Here is a 26,919-nt window from a genome sequence, read left to right on the forward strand (position 1 = left end):
CCGGCCGCGGCTGGCCCGGGATCAGGGAGCCGATGTGGAATTTCCTGCCCGGCCCGGCGCCCCTCCTGCCGCCCCCCGCCCGGCCACGCACTCCGCTTCCGGCCGCTCTTGCTGCGGCCGCACCCGCGTCCGCGCCCGCCCCGCGCCTGCCCCGCGCCTCATGGAGGGCGCAGGGCCCCGGGGGGCCGGGCCGGCGCGGCGCCGGGGAGCCGGGGGGCCGCTGCCGCCGCTGCTGTCGCCGCTGCTGCTGCTGCTCTGGCTGCTGCCCAGCCCCGGGGCGCCCGAGGAGCTGAACCCGCGCGGCCGCAACGTGTGCCGTGCGTCCGGGTAGGAGCCCGGCCTGGCTGGGGGAGGGAGGCCGAGGAGGACGCTCGGGGCCGGGGGAGAGGGGAGACCCGGCATGGGGGAGGGTGGCATCCGGGACCTCCCTGCGCCCAAAGCGCCGGCCCCTTCAGCCACCCTCGCCGACGCCGGCTCCGCTCCAGGCCGAGACTGGGCGCCGGGCCACGACGGAGCATCCGAGGATACCCCGGGCGAGAAGTCAGCAGACGGGAGACGGGGTGCAGTGGGCGCCGGGAGGGATTTCACACGGGGGCCGAGATTTCAGACCTGGAAAAAGGGAGCCTTGGGCGGGGTTGTGCAGGCCGTAGGAAGAGGTCGGGGAAGGGCATTCCAGACAGATGGGATGGTATGTGCAAAGGCCCGCGGCGTGAGTGTGACTCCAGCTCAGAGGACGGTGAGGGTCGGGGGCGGTGGAGCTGTGCGGTGGGGAGGCGGGAGCCGGGAGGTCCGGGGCAGTGAGACTCGAAGGACCGATCCGATGAATTTCTTAGAAAGCGCGGGCGCGGTTGGGAGGCGGGCGGTGGTAGAGGTGGGCACCGAGGAGCCGCTGCTCAGAGTGAACCAGAAGCGGGAACGGAAAGGACAATGACGTGCACCGGCTCGGAGTACGTGAAACTCCCGGTGGGGAAGCCAGTGTGGGACAGGCCTGCCGGGGGCGGGGGGCGAACATCAGAGGGCGCAGGAGCTGGAGGACCAGGTCGGCCAGTCGGAGGCCACGGCGAGGTCGGGACATCTCCGCTTGGGGGCAAGGAGCCGGCGTGTGGGGAGGAGCCGCGCGGGCGGGAAGCTGGAGAGGCTGCCGCGGGGCACCCAGCTGGGTCCCGTCGGGGCGCCCCGGGCCGCTGAGCTCGGGGAGGCCGCGTCCGGGGGCTCGGCCGTCGCCCTAGACAAGGGGCTGCGAGGGGGCCGCGCGGGGTTTCCGAGCTTGGATCCCGAGGCGCGCAGACCCCTCCCCGCTGCGAGCCCCGCCTCTGGGGCGGGGGCCGGCCAGGCCCGCCATCTGCTTCGCATCGACGCCGACACAGCCTCCCGGGCCTTCCCGGCCCCAGGAATGCAGCGGCGGTGGCGGGCGGGGCCCTGCCTGGAGAGGGGGAGGGCGCGATCGCTGCGGGCCCTGACGCTCAGCCTCAGCTGTTCCTCCCCTCGGGGTCGGTGCTGGGGATCCGGTGGGTGGCCGGCTGGAGCTGTCGGAGGCCTGAGCCCTTCGCTCCCACTCCCCGCAGCCCTGAGACCTCCCCATGAGGCGGCCTTTTCTACTCGCCCCGAGCTCGGGTTTGGGTTTCAAATCCTGTTGCTGCCGCTCTCCCCGCTGTGTGGCCCTGGGCGAATCGCTTCACCTCTCTGGGCCTCCCTCATGCAGTGGAGGGGGTGACTTCAATCATGGATGGAGCTGATTAATGGGAAGGACAGCCGCTCTTTTCTGTTACTCTCCCAAGGCTCCCCCCAGCAGTTCCCTTTCCCCAGAGGTCGGAGGACCAGGGGAGGGGAGCAACAGCCACTAAAACCCATGTATCTCACGTGCGCCAGGCCTGTGGTTGGTGCAGGGGGCACAACAGGGGAGACAAACACCCCTGCCCGGGTGGTGGAGGAAACTTACAGCAAATCATCTGCCATCCAGCAAGTGCTAGAGGTGTTCAGTGGGGAGTGCTGCTTCCCTTAGGGTGATCTGGGAGACCCACTGCGAGGTGATAAGTGGGCAGAGGCCCACGGAAGAGGGGGCAGTGCCTTGTGGTGTCCAGGGCGAGGCTCTGAGTGCAGAGGGCCTGGGGAAGGACCTGGGGGCTGGCCAGAGCCTGGGAGGGGGGATGGTGGTGGAGAGGCCAGAGTAAAGGTGGCCGACCACAATGGGGTCTGCCCACTGCTCTAAGGACTTGAGTTTTTTGATGGCCATGGGAACTCCCCGGGGGCTTTGTGCAGAGGAGGGCTGGCATCTGACAAGGGTTGACTCTCAGGTGGCAGAGGAACGAGGGGCAGGGGGGCAGAATGTGGGGCCAGTTGGGGGATCAGGGAAAATCAGGGAGAGCCAGGGTGGCTCTTCCAGGCTGGGGCAGAGCAGGGGAGAAGTGGCCTGTCCCATCCTAGATCCACTCTGAGCGGTAGAGCCAATGGATGCGATGTGTGCTGCAAGAGCGCGGAGTCAGGGTCAGCTCTGGGGATTCGGCCTCCCAGCCTGCAAGGACCGGACTTCCCTGTGACCAGCGGCAGCTAGGCGTTCAGTGTTGGAAGGAGGGCCCCCTGGAGGGCTCCCAGGCTTGGATTATCAGCATGTAGATGGGACCAGTGAGCTTCCAGAGAGGAGAGAGCCTGGGGGTGGGGAAGCCAGAGGAGGGGTGTCCACGGGGGCAGAGGAGAGGCAACTGGTATGGGAGCCTGAGCCTGTTCAGCATGGGCTGGCTGAGCTCTTCGTTTGTGCCAAATGCTAGAGACATCTTGGTGTAATCTTCCTGCCAAACCCATGGGCTCATTCTACAGAGAAGGAGCCTAAAGCTCCGAGAGGTTAAGTTCTGCGCCCAAGGTCACATAGCGAGGGGCAGAGGCAGGCATCAAATCCAGCTTCCTGGGGCCCCACAACAGGCGCTCACCCGCAGAATCACGTGGCCAGGCAGGAGGCGACCGTGCTTCCAGGACCATTCCATCAGGAGGACACCTGCAGGGGCTCTCCTCCCAGGGACTTGGGTTCAGAACTGGCAGAAAAGGCCGAGGGTGATGGACCTACTTGTAGATGGGCACCGGGAGCCCTGGGGCAGGCCTAGGGGGTGCAGGTTTGGGGGGCAGGAGAAGCCAGGCCTTTGTGTTCCCTGTGTCAGGCATCCAGTTCAATTTGTGGAAAATCAGCTGAGCCCCATTCCTCCCCTTTGAGGCTTTTATGGGTCCTGTTCCCAGGTCCCACGTCTTGGGCCTGAGGGAGAATCGAGTTATTTTGTGGGGTGAGGTCCCAAGGCCCCATCCAGGGTGTGCTGATGTCCTGGAACATCCTGGGGACGTGGGGCATCTTCTGAGCGGGTGATGGGGGGCAGCCTTTCCCTTCCCAGCCTGGACCACTCACCCAGGGTCCGTAGGCCCCCTCCCAACCTCTTCCCATCCCGGTTCCTCTCCTTTGGAGAAGCCCACTCCTTTTCTCTAAAATGAATGGCTGCTGTGTGCCTTTAGGATTCGGATGAAATTCTTCTAGGTTTGATGGGACCCTATGAACCTGCGTCTGAGCGTCTGTTCCTCCTCAGCCTCCTTTGCCCCCCAAATCTGGGCACCCCGCATTTTAGCCCTTGTGCGGGGCCTCCAAACCTTCATGCTCACACACCCCATCAGCCCAGAGTTTTGGACGCTGTACTACCCTGAAATGTGACAGTTCTAAATGATATGCCTCCTACTGAGGTGACTTGTACCTTGTAAAGCCAAATAAAATTAAACAAGATTTTAAAAACATGTAAGTAGGTGCTTTACTATCTCCTTCCTACACCTCAACTCTTGCCCTGGAGACCTCCGAGTTTTACCTCCCTTACGCTTGTGGAGAACTCCCCAGGTGTGCCCTGCCCCTCTAGGAGGCACCTCCACTGAGTGGATTCCTCACTGTGTCTACCCACCTCACCCAGAGGCTGCACATCTGCCTTGGCACTTCAGAATGCCACACTTGAGCAGGTCCTGGAGATCCAGGGACCTTTCCCCAGCCCCTGTCACTGCTGCCCCTCCTGGGACACCTGGGGTCTCTTTCTCAGGCCTAGTGGCTGGGGAGGATGGTCCAGAGAGTTAGGTGGGATGGGGAGACCCTGTAGAGAGAACTGGGAAGTTCTTAGAAGTTAGGTCTATTGGTGGTCTGCCCTCTGCACCTCTTGGCGCCATATGCTGGAGGGCTGGAATGTGTGTCTCATTCGCTACTACTCTCCCAAACCTACAATAGTTCCTGACCCTCATACACAGCAAGGCCATGATAACCACTCCCCCAAGGCAGAGTGGAGGTTGCAGGAAGCCCCTGCCAAGAGGGGGATTGGGGCTCAGGCTCCTCTCTCTGCCTGCAGCTCCCAGGAGCCCATGTGCTGTGCCGGCTGGAAGCAGCAGGGGGACGAGTGTGGGATCGGTGAGTGGGACATCCTGGGGACCTGGGCAGTGGGGGTGGGGGCAGTGGGTGGGGGCTGGAGGCAGGGCAGCTCAGGTCCCCTCTTGTCCGCAGCGGTGTGCGAAGGCAACTCCACGTGTTCGGAGAACGAGGTGTGCGTGCGGCCTGGCGAGTGCCGCTGCCGCCATGGCTACTTCGGTGCCAACTGCGACACCAGTGAGCGCTGGGCAGTGGGGCTGGATTCTAGAGAGAGGGGCGTGGTCTGTGAGAGGGGCGGGGTCTGATCCGGGAACCCGATCCAGCGTGAGAGCCGGTTCCCCGAAGCCGGGGTGGGGAGTGGGTGGGGACTCTGGCCGGTTCAGGATGGGCCCCAGGCTCCCTCCAGAGTACCCGGGCCTGCCACTCTCTCCGCTCATCCCTGCAGAGTGCCCGCGCCAGTTCTGGGGACCCGACTGCAAGGAGCTGTGCATCTGCCACCCGCATGGGCAGTGCGAGGATGTGACCGGCCAGTGTACGTGTCACGCGCGGCGCTGGGGAGCACGCTGCGAGCACGCGTGCCAGTGCCAGCACGGCGCGTGCCACCCGCGGAGCGGCGCGTGCCGCTGCGAGCCGGGCTGGTGGGGCGCGCAATGTTCCAGCGCGTGCTACTGCAGTGCCACGTCGCGCTGCGACCCACAGACGGGCGCGTGCCTGTGCCACGCAGGCTGGTGGGGCCGCAGCTGCAACAATCAGTGCGCCTGCAACACGTCACCCTGCGAGCAACAGAGCGGCCGCTGCCAGTGCCGGGAGCGAACGTTCGGCGCGCGCTGTGAGCGCTACTGTCAGTGCTTCCGCGGCCGCTGCCACCCGGTGGACGGCACGTGCGCCTGCGAGCCGGGCTTCCGCGGCAAGTACTGCCGGGAGACGTGCCCCGCCGGCTTCTACGGCCTGGGCTGTCGCCGCAGGTGGGCGCGGGCCCCGGCCGGGAGGGGGGCGGGGGCGGGGAGGAAGAAGGGCAGGCCGCCAAAGGAGGCGGGGGTTAGGTGGTTCCGGGCCCCGCCTAGCCTCCCGCCCCTTCCTTCCCTAGATGCGGCCAGTGCAAGGGCCAGCAGCCGTGCACGGTGACGGAGGGCCGCTGTGTGACCTGCGAGCCCGGCTGGAACGGCACCAAGTGCGACCAGCCTTGCGCCACTGGTTTCTACGGCGAGGGCTGCAGCCACCGCTGCCCGCCATGTCGCGACGGGCACGCCTGCAACCACGTCACTGGCAAGTGCACGCGCTGCAACGCAGGCTGGATCGGCGACAGGTGAGCAATCTGTGCCATAATCGGTCCCAGTCCTGCTGCCCCACCGCCCCTGATGCCCATGGTGGAGGGATTTGTGGGCTTGGGTTCGTTTGCCCCCATTTCCACTAACTCTCCTCCCCGCGTTTCGAGGTGCGAGACCAAGTGCAGCAATGGCACTTACGGCGAGGACTGCGCATTCGTGTGCGTCGACTGCGGCAGTGGTCACTGCGACTTCCAATCCGGGCGATGCCTATGTAGCCCTGGTGTCCATGGGCCCCAGTGAGTGCCCGGGTTCTAAAGGGGTGGGGGTATGAACCTGACACAGGGATCCAGCCAGACGCCCAGGTGCTTCTATGTTGGTGGGACCAAGGCTTGACCCTTCAACGTTGGCCCCCTTACCTTGGCTAAGGAATGACAACAGACTCTTTCGAGCCGGCACTTTGAGCTGGATCCGACGTCCAGTTCAGCCTGTGGTCAGTGGGCTCCTGAGGTGCACCTGAGCTGGTGTAGAGCGAGCCGGGACCTCCACTTACAGCCAAGGGCCTGATCGGGCAGCCCCTTTCCCATCCACACAAGAGTCAGTCTCAGGGATGGGCACTGCGGTCCAGTGGCCACTGGCCGGTCCCCCAGGCTCCTTCCCACTGGTGTGCACACACATTCATTTCTAAAACACGGATCGCAGAGTATGTGCCCCGAAGTGGAGGTGGGCATCAGTCCTTAGAGAATAGAGCTCCAGGACAGGGGTTAGCCAGCCGCAGGAGCCAGGGTGGGAGGCATCGCGGAGGGTCGCTGTGGCCCTCCCTGAACCTGCGCCTCCCTCGTAGCTGTAACCTGACGTGCCCGCCCGGGCTCCACGGTGTGGATTGCGCCCAGGCCTGCAGCTGCCATGAGGACTCGTGCGACCCAGTCACTGGTGCCTGCCGCCTGGGTGAGTTGGTGCGCTGGCGGGGGACGGGTTGGGGAGGTTGCTGGCACCCTCCCTGATCCTAATACCCGACAGAGACCAACCAGCGCAAGGGTGTGATGGGCGCGGGCGCGCTGCTCGCCCTGCTCCTGGGTCTGCTGCTCTCGCTACTCGGCTGTTGCTGCGCCTGCCGTGGCAAGGACCCCGCGCACAGGTGAGGCCCCACGCGGCCCGGCTCTCCTGGGCTCGGGACGCACCCTGTCAGTCGCGGTGCGGGACCTTTCGGTACCCACCTGTCTCCCGCCCGGCCCTGGCCCCGCCCCTGGCGCGTGGCCCCGCCCTCTCTGTAGCTCAGGCCCCTCCCTGTCTGTTTCCGCTCCCTCGGAGAACGAACTCCCTCTAGGCCCCGCCCCCAGCCCCGCCCCAGTCACTCAGGCCCCGCCCCCGCCCCGCAGGGAGCTCTCACTTGGGAGGAAGAAGCCGCCACAACGACTGTGCGGACGCTTCAGCCGCATCAGCATGAAGCTGCCCCGGATCCCGCTCCGCAGGCAGAAGCTACCCAAGGTCGTAGGTAAAGATACCCGCACAGGGTCTCTGGGGGAACACCTTCTTCCGCAAGAGGCTGCTGGGAAATGGGTGTGAAGGTGTCGGTGTGGGGAAATGCCGGGCCCTGAATATTGATGTGGGTGGGCGTGGGGGTGGTGCGACGGAAGAGAAGGAAAAGGGGATGATAATGTGCGCGAGCCCAGGGAGGAAGGTAGGAGGCCTAGGTGTGCAGGCAGGTGTGGGAGGTGCTTGCATCTGGGGTGCCATGAGGGTGTGTGGACATCTGGGTCGGACAGCCCCCCCCCCAACTCCCCAGTTTGTAGGAGTATATGTTGGTGTGTTCACCTGGAGTTGTGGCACCTGTGCAAGGGAATTGCTGGCACCAGTTGGCAGGAGAGGGTCCTGCCTGGATCCCCTGCAGTGCCCTGGGTCCTTTCTGGAGCTCTGCGCCCTACCAAAGGGCCCTGGGTGAGGGGTTCTGCTTCTGTTGTCACACTGCCTGTTGAATTGCCTGTGCCACCCACAGGCAGGGTAGGGCTGGTGCTCCATCATTTGTGGCAGGAGGGCTATGGAGGGCACAGGCTCTGAGGCAGGGCACGCCCCCTGGCAGCTGTGCCTCCCTCTTCCCCTAGTGGCCCATCACGACCTGGATAACACACTCAACTGCAGCTTCCTGGAGCCACCGTCGGGGCTGGAGCAGCCCTCACCATCCTGGTCTTCCCGGGCCTCATTCTCCTCCTTCGACACCACTGACGAAGGCCCTGTGTACTGCGTGCCCCACGAGGGTGAGCACACTCTGCTTAAGCCTCACTCCGGCCCAGGGAAATGCTCCAGCTTAAAAGATCTCTGTGCTCCGGGGTACAGGCAGCGGGGAGAGGGATGGTGTGGTGATGCTGTTAACGGGGGGTTGGGCTCACAGCTGAGGCTGCAGAGCGGGGTTCTGTGCTGCCCTGCGTTGAACTGAGGTGGGGTCTGGGGAGATGGGTGGGCTCTCTTTTCTCTAACCACAGCCCAGGTTAATTTCCGGGGGAGAGACCAGGTACAGAGAAGGTTCTGGGCCCGAGTAGGAGTTGACAGGAGGGGAGGTCTACAAAATATGGGCACACACCTTGGCCCACAAGCGGCAGGAAGGAGCCTGCCTGGCTGAGATTCTGGCTTCTTTCCTACCCTGCCCATCCACCTGGGTGACCTTGGGCAGGTGACTAACCTGAGCCTTAGAAGCCTTATCTGTTAAAGGAGATGTAATCCTCCTGCAGGTGTTAAAGGGTTACGTTTGATGATGGTGGGTGGCCTCCAGGCCGGGGATGTGGGGGGAGGGGAGGGGAGCGGGCGAGGCCGAGGCTGAGGTTGGATGGAGCTTTAGCTGGGAGCGTGCCTTCCACCCCCCAGCATTCAGCCACAGCTCGGGGGCTAAGAACTAGATTTGTGGTTAGCGCTTTGGGTGCCAGGACGAAGCACCAGCGAGGGCCTAAGAGAAGGCGAAGGTTTGTGCCTGGAGGCTGGATGGCTCGGGCACGCTTTCTGTTTGCGGTGACCGCCCCGCTCATTCTCTGTCAGAGGCGGCAACCGAGAGCCGAGACCGGGAGGTCCCCACCGCCCCAGCGGAGGCGCAGGCGCCGGCCCCCGCGCCCGTGGCCACCCCGGCGCCGTCGGAGGAGGCGACGCCCCTCCCCGCATCCTCCGACAGCGAGCGGTCCGCGTCCAGTGTGGAAGGGCCTGGCGGGGCGCTGTACGCGTGCGTGGCCCGGCGCGAGGCCCGGCCGGCCCGGGCCCGGGGAGAGGCTGGAGGCCTGTCGCTTTCACCGTCGCCGGAGCGCAGGAAGCCGCCGCCACCCGACCCCGCCACCAAGCCCAAGGTGTCTTGGATTCACGGCAAGCAAGGCGCTGCCGGCGCGGCCCGTGCGCCTTCACCATCTCCCCCGGGCCTCGAGGTGGCGCCCAGCCCCAGCAAGAGGAAACGGACACCCAGCGACACCTCGGCGCGGCCGGAAGAGCCCGGCAGCTCCCGGACCCAGGACCCGACGCCACGGCCCCCGGGGCTGGCCGAAGAAGAGCCAGCCCTGGCCGCGCCCTCCCCGCCCCGGGCTCGGGCGCGGGGCCGCGGCCTTGGCCTCCCGGAGCCCACGGACGCTAGCGGCCCCCCGCGCAGCGCGCCCGAGGCCGCTTCCATGCTGGCCGCCGAGCTGCGCGACAAGACTCGCAGCCTGGGCCGCGCCGAGGGGACCCCGGGCGCACACAGCCCCCGGGAGAAGCCGGCGCCGCCGCAGAAGGCCAAGCGCTCGGTGCTGCCGGCCTCGCCGGCGCTCACGCCCCCTGCGCCCGAGGCCCCGGGTCCCGAGAAGGCGGCGGCTGGCGCACCCCTGCCCGACACCCCCCGGAAGAAGACCCCCATCCAGAAGCCACCGCGCAAGAAGAGCCGGGAAGCGGCGGGAGAGCTGGGCAGGGCGGGTGCGCCCACCCTGTAGCGGGCGGCCCGCAGCTCCACCGGCTTCGCAGCGCTGCTTGCCACCCCGTGCTCCGCGCCCGCTGGGCGGCTCCCGGGCGCCCCGACCTCGCGGGGGCCGGAAGTCAGGGGTCCGGAGGGATCCTGGGTCTCCCTGGCTCAGGCCCCAGCGGCGGCTCCCACTGGTCAAGGCCTGACCGGCGCTTAGCTGACGGCTCCCTTTGCATTGGCCGAGTTATGTAGGTCTCAGGCCAGCCCGGGGCTCCAAAAGGCCAGGACGGGAGGGTTCTGCCCGGAGACCACCTCTTACTGGCCTGGTGTGCACTTGGCTGGGCCTGCCTTTTCATTGCCTGAGGCCAGAAGCACTTCTGCCCCGTCTGCCACTCATGGCCAGGGCCTGGCGCCTCTGGCTGGAGCCTCCTTGCCTTCCCGCAGCCCCAGGCCCTTTCCCCTGGCGGGGCATCAGGGTCTCTGGTTGACCGGAGCCTGGGGAGGAGGGCTGGCCTCTGCTCCCCAGGGGGCTCAGCACCCAGGGCTCAATCCTCCCCACCCTCCCCTTTCCTGCTCCCGCCGCCCCAGCCTTCCCAGCCCTGGCCCCTCAGCCGTCAGCTGGTTTTGATGGCCTCCCACCACGCCACACACTGGTGGGAACCCCAGGGGCACTCCAGTAGCCTGAGGAGACATATTTATAGGCCCCCAACAGGGCTGCTCCCCCCTCATCCGGGTGCCCCAGGATGGGCTCCTCCCGGCAGGGGCTTGGCCAAAGCTTTCTTAATAAAGTGCCTTTCCCCCCTCTTGCTCTGACTGCTTCCTGTCTGCGGAGCCGAGGACAAGGATGTCGCCAAGCTGGCACTCACACCCCCAGGACCCCTAACCTGAGCGGAGCCTGGGAGTCCAGGGATGGGTCTCCCGGAACCACGTTGGAAGCCAGTTGTGTCCATCTGCCCATCATTCATTCATTTGTCAAGTTAATTTCCCACCCACCTTGGCCCTCCCCATCCTCCCAGGATGACCAGTGGGTCAGAACAAATCAGGTGGAGCCCCTTGATGATAAGGCGTGGGTGTGTGGGGCTGCGTCTGACCTGTGCTTTCCCCTCTGGCCACTGTTGTTCCACTTGGGGGCTCCGAGCTGTTTGGTGTGGCTAGGTCAGGTCAGAGGCTGGGGCCAGGGGGCAGTGGGCCACGGGCACAGCCTCCAGCCTGGCCTCATCTGGCACAAACAAGGCAGCCGGGCACTGCACAGAGCCCCGCTGTCCGCCTCAATGGGCTCCTTGTCCTCAGCCGGAAACTCTCACCACCTACCCCGCCGGTCCGGGGGTGTTGGGGGTAGAGGGAGGAAAGTGGGCCTGGCCCAGAGCCCTGGCTGGCCTCAAAGGCAGTCCTCCCCTCCTCCCCGCCCCTCCCCACACACACACTCTGGCCTGACCTTCTCTCTTGCCATTTGTCTCCCAGTGTCTTCACTGATCTGGCCTCCCAAGGGCCCTTGCACAGCTACAGAGCCTTATTTCTCTGTGGTGCCCACTATCCTCCATCTATCTGGACTTCTGTCTCCCTGCCTCTGCCTACTGGGCCTCTTTCCCAGCAATTTGGAGCAGGAGATTCTGCCAGGATTCTCCAACCACCTCCCACCCCCGCCCTGTGGACCACAGCACCACAAGAGTCTGACCAATGCTGGCACCTCAGAGATCTCACCTGGCAATTCTCTGGCTGGATACCACATTGAGGTCAACTTCAGTGACCCATACAGGGACCCAGCCACCTGAGTGGAGATAGCCTCATGCCACGGGGGGACATCTGGCAGGGCTGGCATCAACACAGTCAGTCTCTGCATCTGGCCTGATGAGGCAGCACGCGGGCTCCATATCTCCAGGACACACTGCTTCCCTCGGGCCAGCTGGGTATCCTCCCAGCTCTGGCCCTGCGGCTGGCTGGCCTCTGATCCATTTGGGCACCGGGCCATGCTGGCTGCTGGGGTTGAGAACACAGGTTCAAAGTCTGCCCGGAGGAGCAGATGACCAGCTGAGCCCGAGGGCAGGGCAGTGACTGAGGGGGTGGGGATGGACAGTGCAGTGGCTCAAGCCACACTTGCTGTAACCCCCTCACCCCTAGTTAGCTCCATCTCTTCCTCTCCCCCCAGCCTGGACCAGTAGTGGTCATATCAACCAGGCCTTTCCTGGGGTCTCTCCTTCCCCTGTCCTGGGAGACTTCCAGGAGTTCCAGACCCCAACCTGCAGGAACCCCTCTGTGTGGGTGCCTCCCAGAAGAGGAGGGGCGCTTCCTGAACTGTCAGCTTCCAACCCTTGCCACTTGCCTCCCTGCTGGTCAGATGCTATGGCCTGTAGGCCTGGCAGGACCTAGGCCGAGAAGCTCCCCCCACACAGGATGACCCAGGTGGCCATCTGGGGAAGGAGCTGCTGGGACCCTTCAAAACCCCCCTGTCCGACATGCACTCCCTCCCCACCCCCTTGGGCCTGCAGCAGTGCCAGCTCCCAGGGCAGGCGCCACAAAAGGAACCGCGGCTGCTGGAACCTCCGTTGCCATGGGGACCAGGACCACAGGGCCCACATCTGGTAGCGATTGAGGAGGAAAAATTATGAGTCGTGGAAAACGCAAATATTTTTTGTAGCACAGAGCACAAAGGAGCGGGAGGAATGTGGGACTGGTGAAGGCCTGGGCCCAGCCGGTTCCAAACAGGAACGCAGACACACACAGACAGTTACACATACACACAATGCCAGACTCAGAAATGCTGAGACACCCACAGCACAAACACCACCAGACCCACAAAAACACTGAGACTGACTCACACACTGCAACATATACCCACACATACAACGAGACTCAAAGAAATACTCCTTCGCCAACACAAACACACAACCTACCACACACAGAAACATCATGCAACTCTGCACACACACACCAAATGAATCAAGCACTGGGACAGACATGCACTGCAACAAGCATACATGTACGACCTGCCCACAGCAACACAAGGAGGAATCATCACCCCGCAAGACACACACACAGTCCAGATGATGTGCAGAACAGAAGAAAAGACTCCCTCCACAATGCACACTATGTTTTGCAGATACAGGAACACCAGGAGAGATGCTTGCTGTAGTGCACACACACACACCATCGGCCACAGGGAAACCACAACACAGGCACAACCCTGCAGCACGCACACACACACAAACCATGGGCCACAGGGAAACCACAACACAGGCACACACACACACCACGGGCCACAGGGAAACCACAACACAGGCACAACCCTGCAGCACACACACACACACCACGGGCCACAGGGAAACCACAACACAGGCACAACCCTGCAGCACGCACACACACACAAACCATGGGCCACAGGGAAACCACAACACAGGCACAACCCTGCAGCACACGCACACACACACACACACCATGGGCCACAGGGAAACCACAACACAGGCACAACCTTGCAGCACTCACAGACACACACACACACACAGCTCAGACTCACAGAAGCACCGAGAGGCACTCACTTTGCAATCACATACACCCTCCACCAGAGACACCCGGATGGACATGCTGAGTCACCTACACACATGCCATAAGACAAACAGAATCTCCGTGCAACACATATACACACCACCAGATCCATAGGACCATGAGACACCTTATAAACACACACATTTCCTGATGCAGAGATACATAGAGACAGCCACACCAAGAAATATACACAGCCCACAACAGACAGAAACACAGGAACAGATAGCCAGCCTGCAACAGCCACACAGCCCACCAGACCCAACTAAAGGCTGAGACGGGCCCTCACTCTGAAACACACACACATGGCTGATGGAAACAAAGAGATGAGTTCTGCACATGCACAGCATGCCTCCAGACACGCACAGTGGAAACACACAACCCACCAAACACTCAGAAACTGACCATATTGAGATTTTCCTGAGCCCCACGCGTATATTGGAGCGCAGGAAAAGCAGTGATGGCTGGGAGATGCCCCCATTCTTCTGTGCTCTGAGAAATGGCTGGGCCTAAAGGACCACTTTGCCCTCACTCTTCCTTGTGACTCCTTGTTTACCTGCCAGAGAAACCCAAGCCCCTCCTTTCCTTGCAGATGTTCCTCATTAATGAACGTTCTTCCTGTTGCCGTAGCCTGAATAAAATCCTCTCCCCGAGTGTCTGCTGCATCCCCCCCCCAGTTCTGGGGCCTTGACTTGGTATGGGTTGAACCTTGCCTCTGGGTCCCTGTTCATTCCCTCCAGGTAGTGGGCCTCTTGGAGGCCTCGTGTGCCACTCCTGACTGCCAGCCTGGACCTCCCCTCCCCGGGCAGTCCCACTCTGGTCCTGCGCTCTGGGCTCTTGTTCGTCATTACAGTTAGAAGTGGATTTTCATTCTTTTTTGAAGACTTGCTGATTTCTGGTACCAGATTCTTTCAATTTCATGATCTGACCGCGTGGTCTTTCCTCTGTTAGTCTTATCTGTTTGTGTGTTGTCTGTTTTGAGCTTAAATCAATTAAGAGTTTATACCCACTGGGAAGATGAGTTGGAGATGTGGCCAGTGTATGGAAAGAGTTGTGGCCCTGACCGGTTTGGCTCAGTGGATAGAGTGACGGCCTGCGGACTCAAGGGTCCCAGGTTCGATTCCGGTCAAGGGCATGTACCTCAGTTGCGGGCGCATCCCCAGTGGGGATTGTGCAGGAGACAGCTGATGGATGTTTCTCTCTCATCCATGTTTCTAGCTCTCTGTCCCTCTTCCTTCCTCTCTGTAAAAAATCAATAAAATATATTAAAAAAAAAAAAAGAGTTGTGCTGCCACAAAAGTTTCTTTGAGCTCTAGCAGAGAGGCTGTAAGATGAATGAGTGAGTGAGTGGGTGCCTTTGACATGTCCAACAGTCAGTACACTTTGGTGACACTCACCCGGATGCTTGGCAATGCCGCCTTCGAGGACAGGAGTATATGGGTGGGGTTAGGAGAGCAGAGGTCTGGGAAACAGAGAGCCAGCCTTGAAAGACAGGTGAGGTTGGGACCCACGAGGAGGAAGAGGAGGGTAAGTGGGAGAGGAAAAGGAAGTCTAGGTGGAGGGGACATCTGATGGGGTACAGTGGGGCGTGGATCAGGGATGATTGCACCTGGGATCATCATCAGGGACAGTCCATCTTCTAGTGAGGTCCCATTGCAGGGCTGAGGTCACTTGGTTTAGTCAAGAAGTTGGTTAGTGCCTGGCCAGTGTGGTCCAGTGGTTGAATGTTGACCCATGCACCAACAGGTCACTGATTCAATTCCCAGTCAGGGCACATGCCCAGGTTGTGGACTTGATCCCCAGTGTGTGTGTGTGGCGGGGGGGGGGGGGGGAGACTATTTGCTCTTTGTATTGGGCTTGGAGTTGCCCAGGAGATGCCCATCTGTGAAGCAAGGAAGGCTGGTGCTAGTGCCGGTTGTGAGCCTTTTATTAATAGGTTTGGAGCATGCTGTCACCAGCTGCAGCTTGTTTGAGAGATTTTAGCAAAGTCTGAAGCCTGAGCAAGGACAGACCATTCATATGGAAAAGCTGCTGCAAATAGCTTGGGTGGGGCTGCAAATTGGATGGGGCAGGATTCAGGGAATCCCCAGGGCAGAGCAAACAGTGTGCTCCAAGCTGGTTGAGACTCAGATATGGCTGCCAGTCAGCCCTGCGACAGGGGAGGTCCCAGCACAGGAACATTGACCCCTGCAGCACCCCTGTCTGGGAGAAAGTCGCCCCACCCATGTTCCTGAGCCTAGCCATGAAGAGCCAAGCATAGCCCCCAAAAGCTGAGCTAACCCCAAAGAACCAAGCTAACCTCAAAGAGCCAAGCCAAGCCCCAAAGGGCTGAGCCTAGCCCTAAGAGCTGAAGCTAGTCCCCAAGGAATGACCCTAGTTCCTAAAAGCCATGGCAAGCCCCAAAGAGCTCAGCCTAGTCCCCAAAAGCTGAGCTTAGCTCCAAAGAGCCAAATCTAACCCCAAACAGCTGAGCCCAGTCCAGAAGGTCAGAGCCTAGCCCCTAAGTGCCTAGCGTAGCTCCAAGGAGTGCAGTCAGGGCCTGAAGAGGTAAAGCTAGTCCCCAGCGGTGACCCTAGCCCGGAAGAGCCCTACTAGCCTGGAAGCGTTGAGCCCAGACCCAAAGGGCAGAGCTAAGACCCTCAGAGGTGAACCTAGTCCCGAAGGGCCGAGCCCAGTCCTGAAGGGTGGACCCTAGGTCCCCAGAGGTGGTGCTCGGTTAAGGGGTGTCTTACTTCATTTGATTACTTATAGGAGTAGAGAGGTAGGCTTGGCTTTTCTGGGCTAGGCTCAGCTCTGAAGAGCCCAGAAAATCCAGTTCCTCCCATATGTGTCTGGGTCCCCCAGATGCCAGACAATCCCGTTTCTCCCCATATGTGTGTTTGGGTCCCCCGGAGCCACCCAGTGCTGGAGCTCGGAAGAAGCGAGACGGTGTAAGTTTGTGCTCGGGCCCTTTAAGAGGAACACTGGGATTCCAGCAGCCTCCGTGTCACTCAGCCACATCCCTGCTGGTTTTTGCAGCCTGAAGTTACAGGGACTTCTCTTCCCAGGGTTCCAGAGCTGGTGTGGGCCTGGGACCCCTTGCTCCTCATGGGCAGCATCCACAGGGACAGGGATGATCTCCCTCCTGATTTAAAAAAACGCCACCGCCCTAGCCAGTTTGGCTCAGTGGATGGAGCATCAGCCTGCGGACTGAAGGGTCCCAGGTTCGAATCTGACCAGGGGCACATGCCTGGGTTGTGGGCTTGATCCCCATTGGGAGGTATGCAGGAGGCAGCCGATCAATGATTCTCTCTCATCATTGATGTTTCTGTCTCTCTATCCCTCTCTCTTCCTCTCTGAAATCAATAAAAATATTTTTAGAAAAAAACAACAAAAAACGCCACACGCGGGTGCCAGACCAGCCCATTCTGCTCCTCTGCCCATCCTATCAGTCTCGCTGTGCTTTCTTCTTTACTTCTCTAGTTGTAGGACTTCCATTCGGCCAGCTTTCAGGCGGTTCTGAATGATGGCTCTGTATTTTAGTTGTAATTTTGATGTGATTGTGGGAGGCATTTACCTTTGCCACCATCTTGGTTCTCCGATAGCTTATTTCTTTTTAGCAAAAAGAAACAATTCCTATTCCATTGTCTTGATGTACCAGATTACTATCCATTCACCTACTGAAGGACATCTTGGTTACCTCCAGTGGGTTTTTTAAAAATATATTTTTATTGATTTCAGAGAGGAAGGGAGGGGGAGAGAGAGTTAGAAACATCAATGATGAGAGCGAATCATTGATTGGCTGCCTCTTGCACGCCCCCTACTGGGGGTTGAGCCCGCAACCTTCTCATGTGCCCTTGACTGTAATCGAACCTGGGAGCCTTTGGTCTGCAGGTGATGCTCTAGCCATTGCGCCAAACCAGCCAGGGCTCCAGTGGTTTTTTATTAATGGTCTGACATGCATTTTGAGAGGAGAGGTGCAAGCATAGGTCAAGAGACCTTACAATGGACATTCCTGATACATGTGCTGCCTTCTGTGGGCTGGCCTCCCAGAGTCTATTTAGAACAGCCACTAGGACTGCCTCCCAACGCTGTAGCACCGGTTGCCCACCAGGTGGAAATGGAACAATGGTGCCATCTAGCGGTTGGCCGTGGCAGCACAGTGAAGAGCCCAAATAAGCCTGGTGACAGGACAGCTGTGATACAGCTCTCCTGCTGTCAGAGGGGGCCCCCCTCTGACATGGTGTAGTGTGGACCAGTTGCTACGTAAGCATCTCACTGAGGCACAGAGCCCTGTACCTCACCATAGCCCATCGCCTCTCCATGCTCTGTGCAGAAGTGACCGCTGAATCTCCCCAGGAATGTGCTACCTGTGGGCAGTCAGGTAATGAGTGTTGTGCCCCTTCTGGTCCCAGCATCACAAATGCACGTGGTCGGCCACAGGAAGGGAGGAAACTCAGCCACAGGCTACAACATCAATGAGCCCAGAGGCCCACACTAGGCTGGGAGCAGGGGTCACCTTTAGCAGAATCGCTGAACTTTGGTTCGTTTTGCGGTGATTCCCATCATCAGGCCCTTTAGGAAGGCCCCAAGGGAAAACACTTAGGTCAAAGTTGTTGTTGTGTGTTGTTTTTTAAAATATAATTTATTTCATTAGAGCAGTTTTATTTTTATTTTTTTAAAATATATTTTATTGATTTTTTACAGAGAGGAAGGGAGAGAGATAGAGAGTTAGAAACATCGACGAGAGAGAGAAACATCGATCAGCTGCCTCCTGCACATCTCCTACTGGGGATGTGCCCTTGACCAGAATCGAACCTGGGACCTTTCAGTCTGCAAGCTGACGCTCTATCCACTGAGCCAAACCGGTTTTGGCTAGAGCAGTTTTAGATTCACAACAAAGTTGAGCAACAAGTCGAGGTTCCTATAGCCTCCCCCACTATCTCTACCTACAGAGTGAGACATTTGTTACAACTGATGAATCTACAGTGACACATCATTATCACTAAAGTACAGAGTTAACATTAGGGCTCACTTTTTAAAAAATATAAGTTTTTATTGGTTTCAGAGAGGAAGGGAGAGGGAGAGAGATAAAAACATCAATGATGAGAGAGAATCATTGATTGGCTGCCTCCTGCACGCTCCCTCCTGGGGATCGAGCCCATAACCCCAGGCATGTGCCCTTGACCAGAATTGAACCCAGGACCCTTGAGTCCACAGGCCGACTCTCTATCCACTGAGCCAAACTGTCCAGGGCAGGGCTCACTTTCGGTGGTGTCCATTATATGGGTTTGGACAAATGCATAATGACAAGCCCACCATTACAGTATCATACTATGTTGACGCTATCTTTTAACTGCCCTAAAAACCCTCTGTGCTTTTCCTACTCATCCCTTCCTCACCGCTAACCCCTGGCAACCACTGATCTTTTTACTTTCTTCATAGTTTCGCTTCATGCATTTACGTTTCCTCCATGTCTGTCTCTGGCTTGGTAGCCCATTTCTTTTTAGTGCTAAATACGATTGCAGGTCTGGGTAGTGGTGGTCACAGCTCTACCGCAATTCGTGTTTCTGGCGAGAGAGCAGCGATGTCTTTCTACCGTAGATTCTTTTCACTGCGATACCCCTTCGCCAGACAGCACCTGGTGAAGGTTGGGGGAGTTGCGGGTTTTATTTAAAAATTGGTCTGAAGGTAACAGGACCGCTCACCTGGAAATGTTACTGAGGGAAATGATAGCACTCTGCTGCTGAACTTTCCAGGGGGAACGACCTCTCATTTCACTACACAACTTTCAGCTGTGACTCTCCACATACCACGTCCGTGGGCATTTGGAAATCACTAAAAAGCCAAAAGAAGAACACAACAATCTTTGTATTCCCTCCACCAAAAGTTGTTGTTTTTTTTTCCCTTTTGAAAGGAAGGTCTCTTGGTTAGTTATAACACCTGGGGCACATCATTTTATTATTTTTTATTATTTTAAATATATTTTTGTTGATTTCAGAGAGAGGGAGAGAGATAGAAACATCAATGATGAGAGAGAATCATCCATCAGCTGCCTCCTGCACGCCCCCCACTGGGGATCAAGCCTGCAACAGGGGCATGTGCCCCTGACCAGAATCAAACCTGGGACCCTTCAGTGTGCAGGCCAATGTTCTATCCACTGAGCCAAACTGGCTAGGGCCCAAAAGTTTTTTTTAAAAAAAGATTTTATGATCTCTTAATGGAAGGCAGCTGTAACAAAGCAATCGCTAGCCCAGCTCTAGAGCGAGCTTCCTTTTGTGGAAAAATGAAGGAAGGTGTTTCAGTTTTTAAATACCTGGGTTTGCTATCTGTTGAAAAGTATGTTTCTGGCCCCAGCATCAAGATTTACAGTAATCAAGGTACTCAGTCTTTTCTGAAAATAAATGTGTAGTCTTGTATAAAAATAATAATAAAAATAAATAAATACTACTGCATTGTCTGGATGTACCACCATTTATCCATTCACCTACTGACAGGCCTCTGGGCAGCTTCCAAGTTTTTGCAATTATGAATAAAGCTGCTATAAATATCCACGTACAGGTTTTTTTTTTTTTTATGGATATGAGTTTTCAACTCCTTTGGGTAAATACCAAGGAACAGGATTGTTGGGTTGTAGAGTAAGAAAGAATGTTTAGTTTTGTAAGAAACTGTCAAATTGTCTTCCAAAGTGGCTGAACAATTTTGCAAACAGCAATAAATGAGAATTCTTTTTTTTCTTTTAATCCTCACCCAAAGATATGTTTATTGATTTCAGAGACAGCAAGGGGGGAAGGAGGAGGGAGTGAGAGGGAGGGGGAGAGAGAAAAAGAGAGAGAGCCCTAACCAGTTTGGCTCAGTGGATAGAGCATCAGCCTGCAGACTCAAGGGTCCCAGGTTCAATTCCTGTCAAGGGCATGTACCTTGGTTGCGGGCACATCCCCAGTGGGGGGTGTGCAGGAGGCAGCTGATCAATGTTTCTAACTCTCTATCCCTCTCCCTTCCTCTCTGAAAAAATCAATAAAATATATTTTTTTAAAAAAGAGAGAGAGAGAGAGAGAGAGAGAGAGAGAGAGAGATTGTTTCCTTCCCACCTTATCACTTAGCAAATTGCAAATTTCAGGGGTTTTAGGAGCTATTTGCCAGAAAGAGAGCAAAGACCAAATATATACTTCTTATTAAAAATCACAGTGTCACAATCAGGGGTGAATTGAAATAAAGTCAGATTTTGTTTTGTGTGTGTTTGCTGCAAAAAGCTGTATTGTTCCCATTCCGTCCAATGCATGGGAGTGGGCTTCAGGGCGGTTAAGAGAACGGCTAGGGGTTTTCAGGGAGAGGCTCAGGCAAAAGCCAGGCACCAGGGGATGCAGAGGGCCCCTCAAAGGCCTCTGGGCTCCACCGGCTCCTGGTGGTGCTTGGGGTGAGCCTTTCGAAGAGACACTCGCCCAGCCCAGCCTGGGGGCCGCCTGCGGAGGTGAGCCAGGTGTTGCCCATCTTCTTGCTGAGCTTCACCTGCTCACCCAGGAAGTGGTTCTCCCGGAAGTCACAGAGCTGAGGGTTGTGCGGGCAGAACCAGGGCCCGCAGCTCCACAAGGGCCTGGTTCAGGCTCCTCTCCGAGGCCACGGCGTCCTGAGTTTTGGCCACTCGTCCTGGGAAGGCCTCAGCACGTCCTGGAAGAGAACGCGGCCACCTCGCTGGTTTTGCAAATTCAAGAGACGCTCCGTGCCCTCGCGCCTCTTCTCCGCCATCTCTCGGAAGCAGTGGCCCACGCCCTCGAGAGCTACATCTTTGCGGTGGAAATAGCAGCCCCCAGAGAGGTAGGTGTGGGAGCCGCAGAGGCAGGCTGGCCAGGCGGTGGACCGCAGCCTCCACCTCGGTGGAATAATTCTGACAAATTTGGGAGCTCATGGTTGTTGGGCAAGGAGTTAAGGTAGATAAAAACCCGGTGTGTTGGCTGGTCTCCAAGGTGGTTCTGAAGGTGGTGACTGGATGAGACGCTGGAGGGGGGTCGGAGGCTGGTAGGAGGGGTGTCCCTGGGTCTGTTCAGTCCAAACACTGTTGAAGAAGAGACAGAGCCGGGACCGCCAAGGGCACTGCCAGATTTTGTTTTTGATGTTTGACCGCTAACAGTGGTCAAGTCCTCCTTTCCTTCTGCCCCACAGGCACTCCCATGGCTCCTGTGGAACTGCAGACCCGGGACCCCGGCCCCCACCCAGAACTTGCCCTAATCCCACCCAGGCTGGGCTGAAGGCTGACGCACACTTGGCAGGAGCCGCTTGTGCCCACCTGCTCTCCACTGAGTCCGTTGCATGATTAAGAAGCTTCTTTTGGCCATAGCCCCGTGGTCAGCAAACCTCGGCTCGCGAGCCACACGCGGCTCTTTGGCCCCTTGACTGTGGCTCTTCCACAAAATACCGACTGAAAGATCATGGCCTATGCGCAGAAGTCAGTATTTTGTGCAAGAGCTACAGTCAAGGGGCCAAAGAGCCGCATGTGGCTCGCGAGCCGCGGTTTGCCGACCACTGCCCTAGCCAGTTTGGCTCGGTGGATAGAGTGTTGGCCTGAGAACTGAAAGGTCCCAGGTTCAATTCCGGTCAAGGGCACATGCCTGGGTTGTGGGCTCGATCCCCAGTGGGGGACTTGTAGAAGGCAGCTGATCCATGATTCTCTCTCATCATGGATGTTTCTATCTCTCCCTATTCCTCTCTGAAATAAATAATATATTTATCTTTTTAAAAAAGAAGAAGCAGCTTCTTTCGCCCTAACCAGTTTGGCTCAGTGGATAGAGCGTCGGCCTGCAGACTAAAGGATCCCAGGTTCGATTCCAGTCAAGGGCATGTACCTTGGTTGTGGGCACATCCCCAGTAGGGGGTGTGCAGGAGGCAGCTGATCGATGTTTCTCTCTCATTGATGTTTCTAACTCTCTATCCCTCTCCCTTCCTCTCTGTGAAAAATCAATAAAACATATTAAAAAATAAAAATAATTAAAAGAAGCTTCTTTCAGATATTCCTGTTGTGTGAAATGTCATCAGCCTCGACAGCTGACCTATTAATTGGAAGCGAGTCCATCGCATTTTCATGGAGTGACCACAAAATAACTGCTGAACACTTGGCATGGTCCAGGTTGGGACTGCCAACTTCTGAGATCTTTTTTTAAATATATATTTTAATATATTTTTATTGATCTCCAAGAGGAAGGGAGAGGGAGAGAGAGATAGAAACATCAATGATGAGAGAGAATCATTGATCAGCTGCCTCCTGTATGCCCTGTACTGCGGTTCGAGTCTACACCTGGGCATGTGCCCTGGTTCATAGGTCGACGCTCAACCACTGACCACACCATCCGGGCCTGAGGTCTTTCTTCTCTTGCTCTTGGTCACGGAGTGAATTGGTTCCCCACTTCCTGGATGAGCTTGCCTGTTGCGCTGAGCTGTGTTCTACTTGCTGGTCCCTCCTGAGCCTGTTATGTATTTACTAGAGGCCCAGTGCATGAAATTTGTTCAAGATTAGGCCTTCCTGCCGGAACCGGTTTGGCTCAGTGGATAGAGCGTCGGCCTGCGGACTGAGAGGTCCCAGGTTCGATTCCGGTCAAGGGCATGTACCTGGGTTGCGGGCACATCCCCAGTAGGAGATGTGCAGGAGGCAGCTGATCGATGTTTCTCTCTCATCAATGTTTCTAACTATCCCTCTCCCTTCCTCTCTGTAAAAAATCAATAAAATATATTAAAAAAAAAAAAAGAAAAGATTAGGCCTTCCTTTCCCCAGCTTCCCTCTGGCACCCGGGACCTGGGCTTCCCTTGCAGCCCTGGCTTCGTCCGGAAGGTCATCTGGAAGGACATCCAGCCCAATTAGCATATTATGCTTTTATTATTATAGATGACCTGAGTCACTCTGGGGTAAGAGTACAAGATTAGGGCCCCCTTATCAGCATAAGGGGTCAGGGAAAGTCTCTTACTCTGTGTTGGTTGTGTGTCTCAAACAGGAGTGATCCCCATTCTATAGGGCACTCAGGAAAACCGGTACCCTGTGCAACTTGGGACCCCTGGGTGGTGGCTGTGTAGTGTGAAGACCACCAGTAACCAGGTGACATGCTGGTCCATACTCTTTTTAAAAATATATATTTTTATTGATTTCAGAGAGAAAGGGAGAGAGAGAGAGAGATAGAAATATCAATGATGAGAGAGAAACATCGATCAGCTGCCTCCTGCACACCTCCTACTGGGGATGTGCCCGCAACCAAGGTACATGCCCTTGACCGGAACTGAACCTGGGACCTCTCAGTCCGCAGGCCGATGCTCTATCCACTGAGCAAAACTGGTCAGGGCCCATACTCTTTTTTAAAAAAATATTTTTATTTATTTCAGAGAAGAAGGGAGAGGGAGAGGGAGAGGGAGAGAGAAACATCAATGATGAGAGAGAATCATTCATCAGCCACCTCCTGCACACCCCCTATTGGGGACCAAGCCCACAACCCAGGCATGTGCTCTTGACCGGAATCAAACCCGGGACCCTTCAGTCTGCAGGTCAACACTCTATCCGCTGAGCCAAACGGACCAGGGCTCTGGTCCATACTCTTAAGAACAGATGGCTCATCAGGACCCTGCTCGGCCTACATGCCTTTGCAGCTGCTGCCCCCGCCCATACCTCTGCTATTTCCAGGCCCTAATTCTCAGCATAAGTGAAAATGTGCGAGGTGTCCGGGGGCACCAATACTTATAAAATGGCCCAAATGTTTCCCACTGGGCCCTCCTAGAGGGCAGAGGACACGTGGGTGGGCAGGAAATGACTCCGCAGTCCTGGGTTGCTCAAACCCACACATTCCCAAGACAGGCCTGTTTTCAAGTTACCGCTGAGCCTCTGGACTATTTATTCTACAGCGTTTGTGTGCCTGAGGCCTTTGCAGATTGGAATCTGTACCCTTTCATGGTAACAAACTGTAGCTGTTTCCGAGTCTTGTGAGTCCTAGTGAATCATCAAGCCTGAGGTGGTTTGGGGACCCTGACACACTCTAAGCAGATGGGATCACTATAAAACATTCCAACGGTGACTATGGGTCCTCTTTGGTGCTGCTGCAGATAAACATGCTACAGGGAGTCTCTGCTCCCAGCTTCAGTCCAGGGCCCCTAAAGCCATCTCTAATAATAAAAGCATAATATGCTAATTAGACTGAAAGTCCTTCCTGACAACGTTCCGGACGAAGCCAGGGCTGCCAGGGAAGCCGGGTCCTGGGTACCTGCTGGTGGCCAGAGGGAAGCCTGGGTCCCGGGTGCTGGAGGGAAGTTGGTCCCGGCAGCCGGGGGAAGGAAGGCCTACTTTTGCACAAATTTCGTGCATCGGGCCTCTAGTCTATATAAGAGCCTAAGCAACCATTACGGCTATGATGAGCATGGACCACCAGGGGGCAGATGCTCAATGCAGGAGCTGCCCCCTAGTGGTCAGTGCGCTCCCACAGGAGGGAGTGCCGCTCAGCCAGAAGCTGGGCTCACAGCTGGCCAGCGCAGCGGCAGTGGCGGGAGCCTCTCCCATCTCTACAGCAGTGCTAAGGAGCAGCGAGCAGTAGGCAGGCGGTAAGGAGCGAGGGGCCCCAGACTGCGAGAGGGATGTCCAACTGCCAGCTTATGCCCGCTCCCTGCAGGCAGACATCTCCCAAGGGCTCCCAGACTGTGAGAAGGCTCAGGCCGAGCTGAGGGATTTCCGTCCCGCCTCCGCCCCCCCCCCCCCCCGTGCACAAATTTTGTGCACCGGACTTCTAGTAGTAGTAATAATCCCCATGAGGTCTGTGTGACCTAATCCCGATGGTATTGACCGGACTCCCTGCAGGAAGATGCGTGCTACTGTGAGCAGTGGGAGAGGACGCCCCAGAGCCAACTCCAAAACCACCTCCAAAAGAATTCCACAAGGGGAGGAAACCAAACCAGAAACAGACTTCTCTGACTCAATTGGAAAGTCAAAATTTTATTGGGAGAACTGATGCAATTAGACTATGAAAAGGGTGCTAGTTGGTTTTGTGCCTAAGTGATCTTGGCTCTGAATTAGCTTGAACTTCTGTTGAGAGGTGCAGTTTGGTCTGTATATCTGTGATCCTCAAATAAGTAATCCCAGGGCCGCTGGACGTAGGGAGGTGGATGTGCAGTGTCCGCCTGCCCCCGCACTCACAGGAGTGATGCCCGTGTTTATTCTCGCTCCAGCAGGTGCTCAAGACATGAAAAGTAGCCCACCTACCTGGCCAGCGTGGCTCAGTGGTTGATCCAATTCCCAGTCAGGGCACATGCCCGGGTTGCAGGCTCAATCCCCAGTGTGGGGTGTGCAGGAGGCAGCCCATCAATGATTCTCTCTCATCATTGATGTTTCTCGCTCTCTCTCCCTTCCTCTCTGAAACAAATAAAAATATATTTTAAAAAGCCCACCCTCTTCCAAGCCTAACTCCTACCCCACCCACCCTCTAAACACCCTAGGCTGCGCCCTCTTTCCTATCCCCCCAAAACCCCACCCCCAACCCTAACCCTCATCCTAACTAGCACACGGACGCTTTGACCTCCGGACGAGGCAAAGCGCCTCTGGTGCCAGGAAGGCCCCTGTGCTGCCTGGGGAAGGGAAGCGAGAGAGCAGGCCAGTGGCAGTCTGTCTGTGGCTGCCCCTGGCACCTGGAGGCAAACTGGCAAGAAACGTGGTTTGTTGCCACACCCCAGAATCGTGGGGGGCCTGGCTGGGACAGTACGTGTGCTCTCCCTCCTGCTTGTCAGGACAGGGCAGCTTTGGTCAGGACAGGCAAGTGTCATTCTGGAGCAGATTCCTAGGGAGTGGTGGACCTGTACGTTACTGTTCAAAGTGGAAACTGTTCATTGTACTGATTGCAAGAGAGAAGTACAGTGGGGCCTTGACTTACGAGTTTAATTTGTTCTGAGACCAAGCTCGTTAAGGAGCTGGTTAACTCAAATTACTCTGTCAACTCAATGCAAAAATCGGCGGAGAGACAGCTGGTATCTCAAAAAACTCGTTAGCCGGGACACTCGTAAGTCAAGGCCCCACTGTACTTGTCGTTTCAATGATTCAGAGATGACAAGTCCGTTCTAACCCACCACCTAGAAAGTGACAGCACCTGGTGCATCTCCTTGCTGATGCCCGTTATCAGGCAGTCTTCCCAGCCACCATGCCATGGTCTGGGGGAGGCCCCCACCCCACCCCCACATTTATTTTTATTTACCTATTTATTTATACTGTTTAATCCTCACCTGAGGATATATATATATATATTTTATTGATTTTATATAGAGAGGAAGGGAGAGGGATAGAGTTAGAAACATTGATCAGCTGCCTCCTGCACACCCCCTACTGGGGATGTGGCCACAACCAAGGTACATGCCCTTGACCGGAATCAAACCCGGGACCCTTCAGTCTGCAGGCCGATGCTCTATCCACTGAGCCAAACTAGTTAGGGCATGAGGCTATTTTTTCCACTGCTTTTCTGAGAGTGGAAGGGAGGGGGGAGGAGAGAGAAAACGGGCATCTATGTGAGGGAAACACATCCATTGGTTGCCTCCTGCAAGCATCCCAACCAGGGGCAGGAAGCGAACCCACAACCCAGGTATGTGCCCTTGACCGGGAATCAAACTTGTGACCCTTTGGTCTGTTGGCCGACGCTCTAACCACTGAGCACACTGGCCTGGGCTATTTATTTTTTTAACAAGGGGGAGGACAAATCCCATGGATGAAGCCACTGAGGAGCTGGCGTGACCCCTCCTCCTGGGAATCGTCACAGGTGGTTTATTTCCAGGCCAAGCTTGGAGTGAAATATTGGGCTCACTGTTGGGCAATTCTGCTTGTTGCACCCCAAGTTCTAGAAAAGCGAGTCCACACGTAGTAA

General features: G+C 57.2%; 1 protein-coding gene across 2 annotated transcripts; it reads left to right on the forward strand.

The window, feature by feature from the left end:
* SCARF2 (scavenger receptor class F member 2) lies at positions 1-10,342 on the forward strand. 2 transcript variants are annotated; one of them, XM_059677005.1, is made up of 11 exons: positions 1-327; positions 4,356-4,414; positions 4,508-4,609; positions 4,818-5,337; positions 5,460-5,678; positions 5,808-5,936; positions 6,482-6,585; positions 6,658-6,775; positions 7,017-7,132; positions 7,740-7,892; positions 8,665-10,342. In XM_059677005.1, the coding sequence occupies exons 1-11, from the start codon at positions 161-163 to the stop codon at positions 9,570-9,572; spliced, it is 2,595 nt and encodes an 864-aa protein (XP_059532988.1). In that variant the 5' UTR covers positions 1-160; the 3' UTR covers positions 9,573-10,342. The 2 variants fall into 2 exon arrangements, with proteins under 2 accessions (XP_059532988.1, XP_059532989.1); XM_059677006.1 differs by lacking the exon at positions 1-327 and adding an exon at positions 795-947.
* Positions 10,343-26,919: the final 16,577 nt, after the last annotated feature.

Source organism: Myotis daubentonii, chromosome 19, assembly GCF_963259705.1.
Source record: "Myotis daubentonii chromosome 19, mMyoDau2.1, whole genome shotgun sequence".
Lineage (NCBI taxonomy): Eukaryota > Metazoa > Chordata > Mammalia > Chiroptera > Vespertilionidae > Myotis > Myotis daubentonii.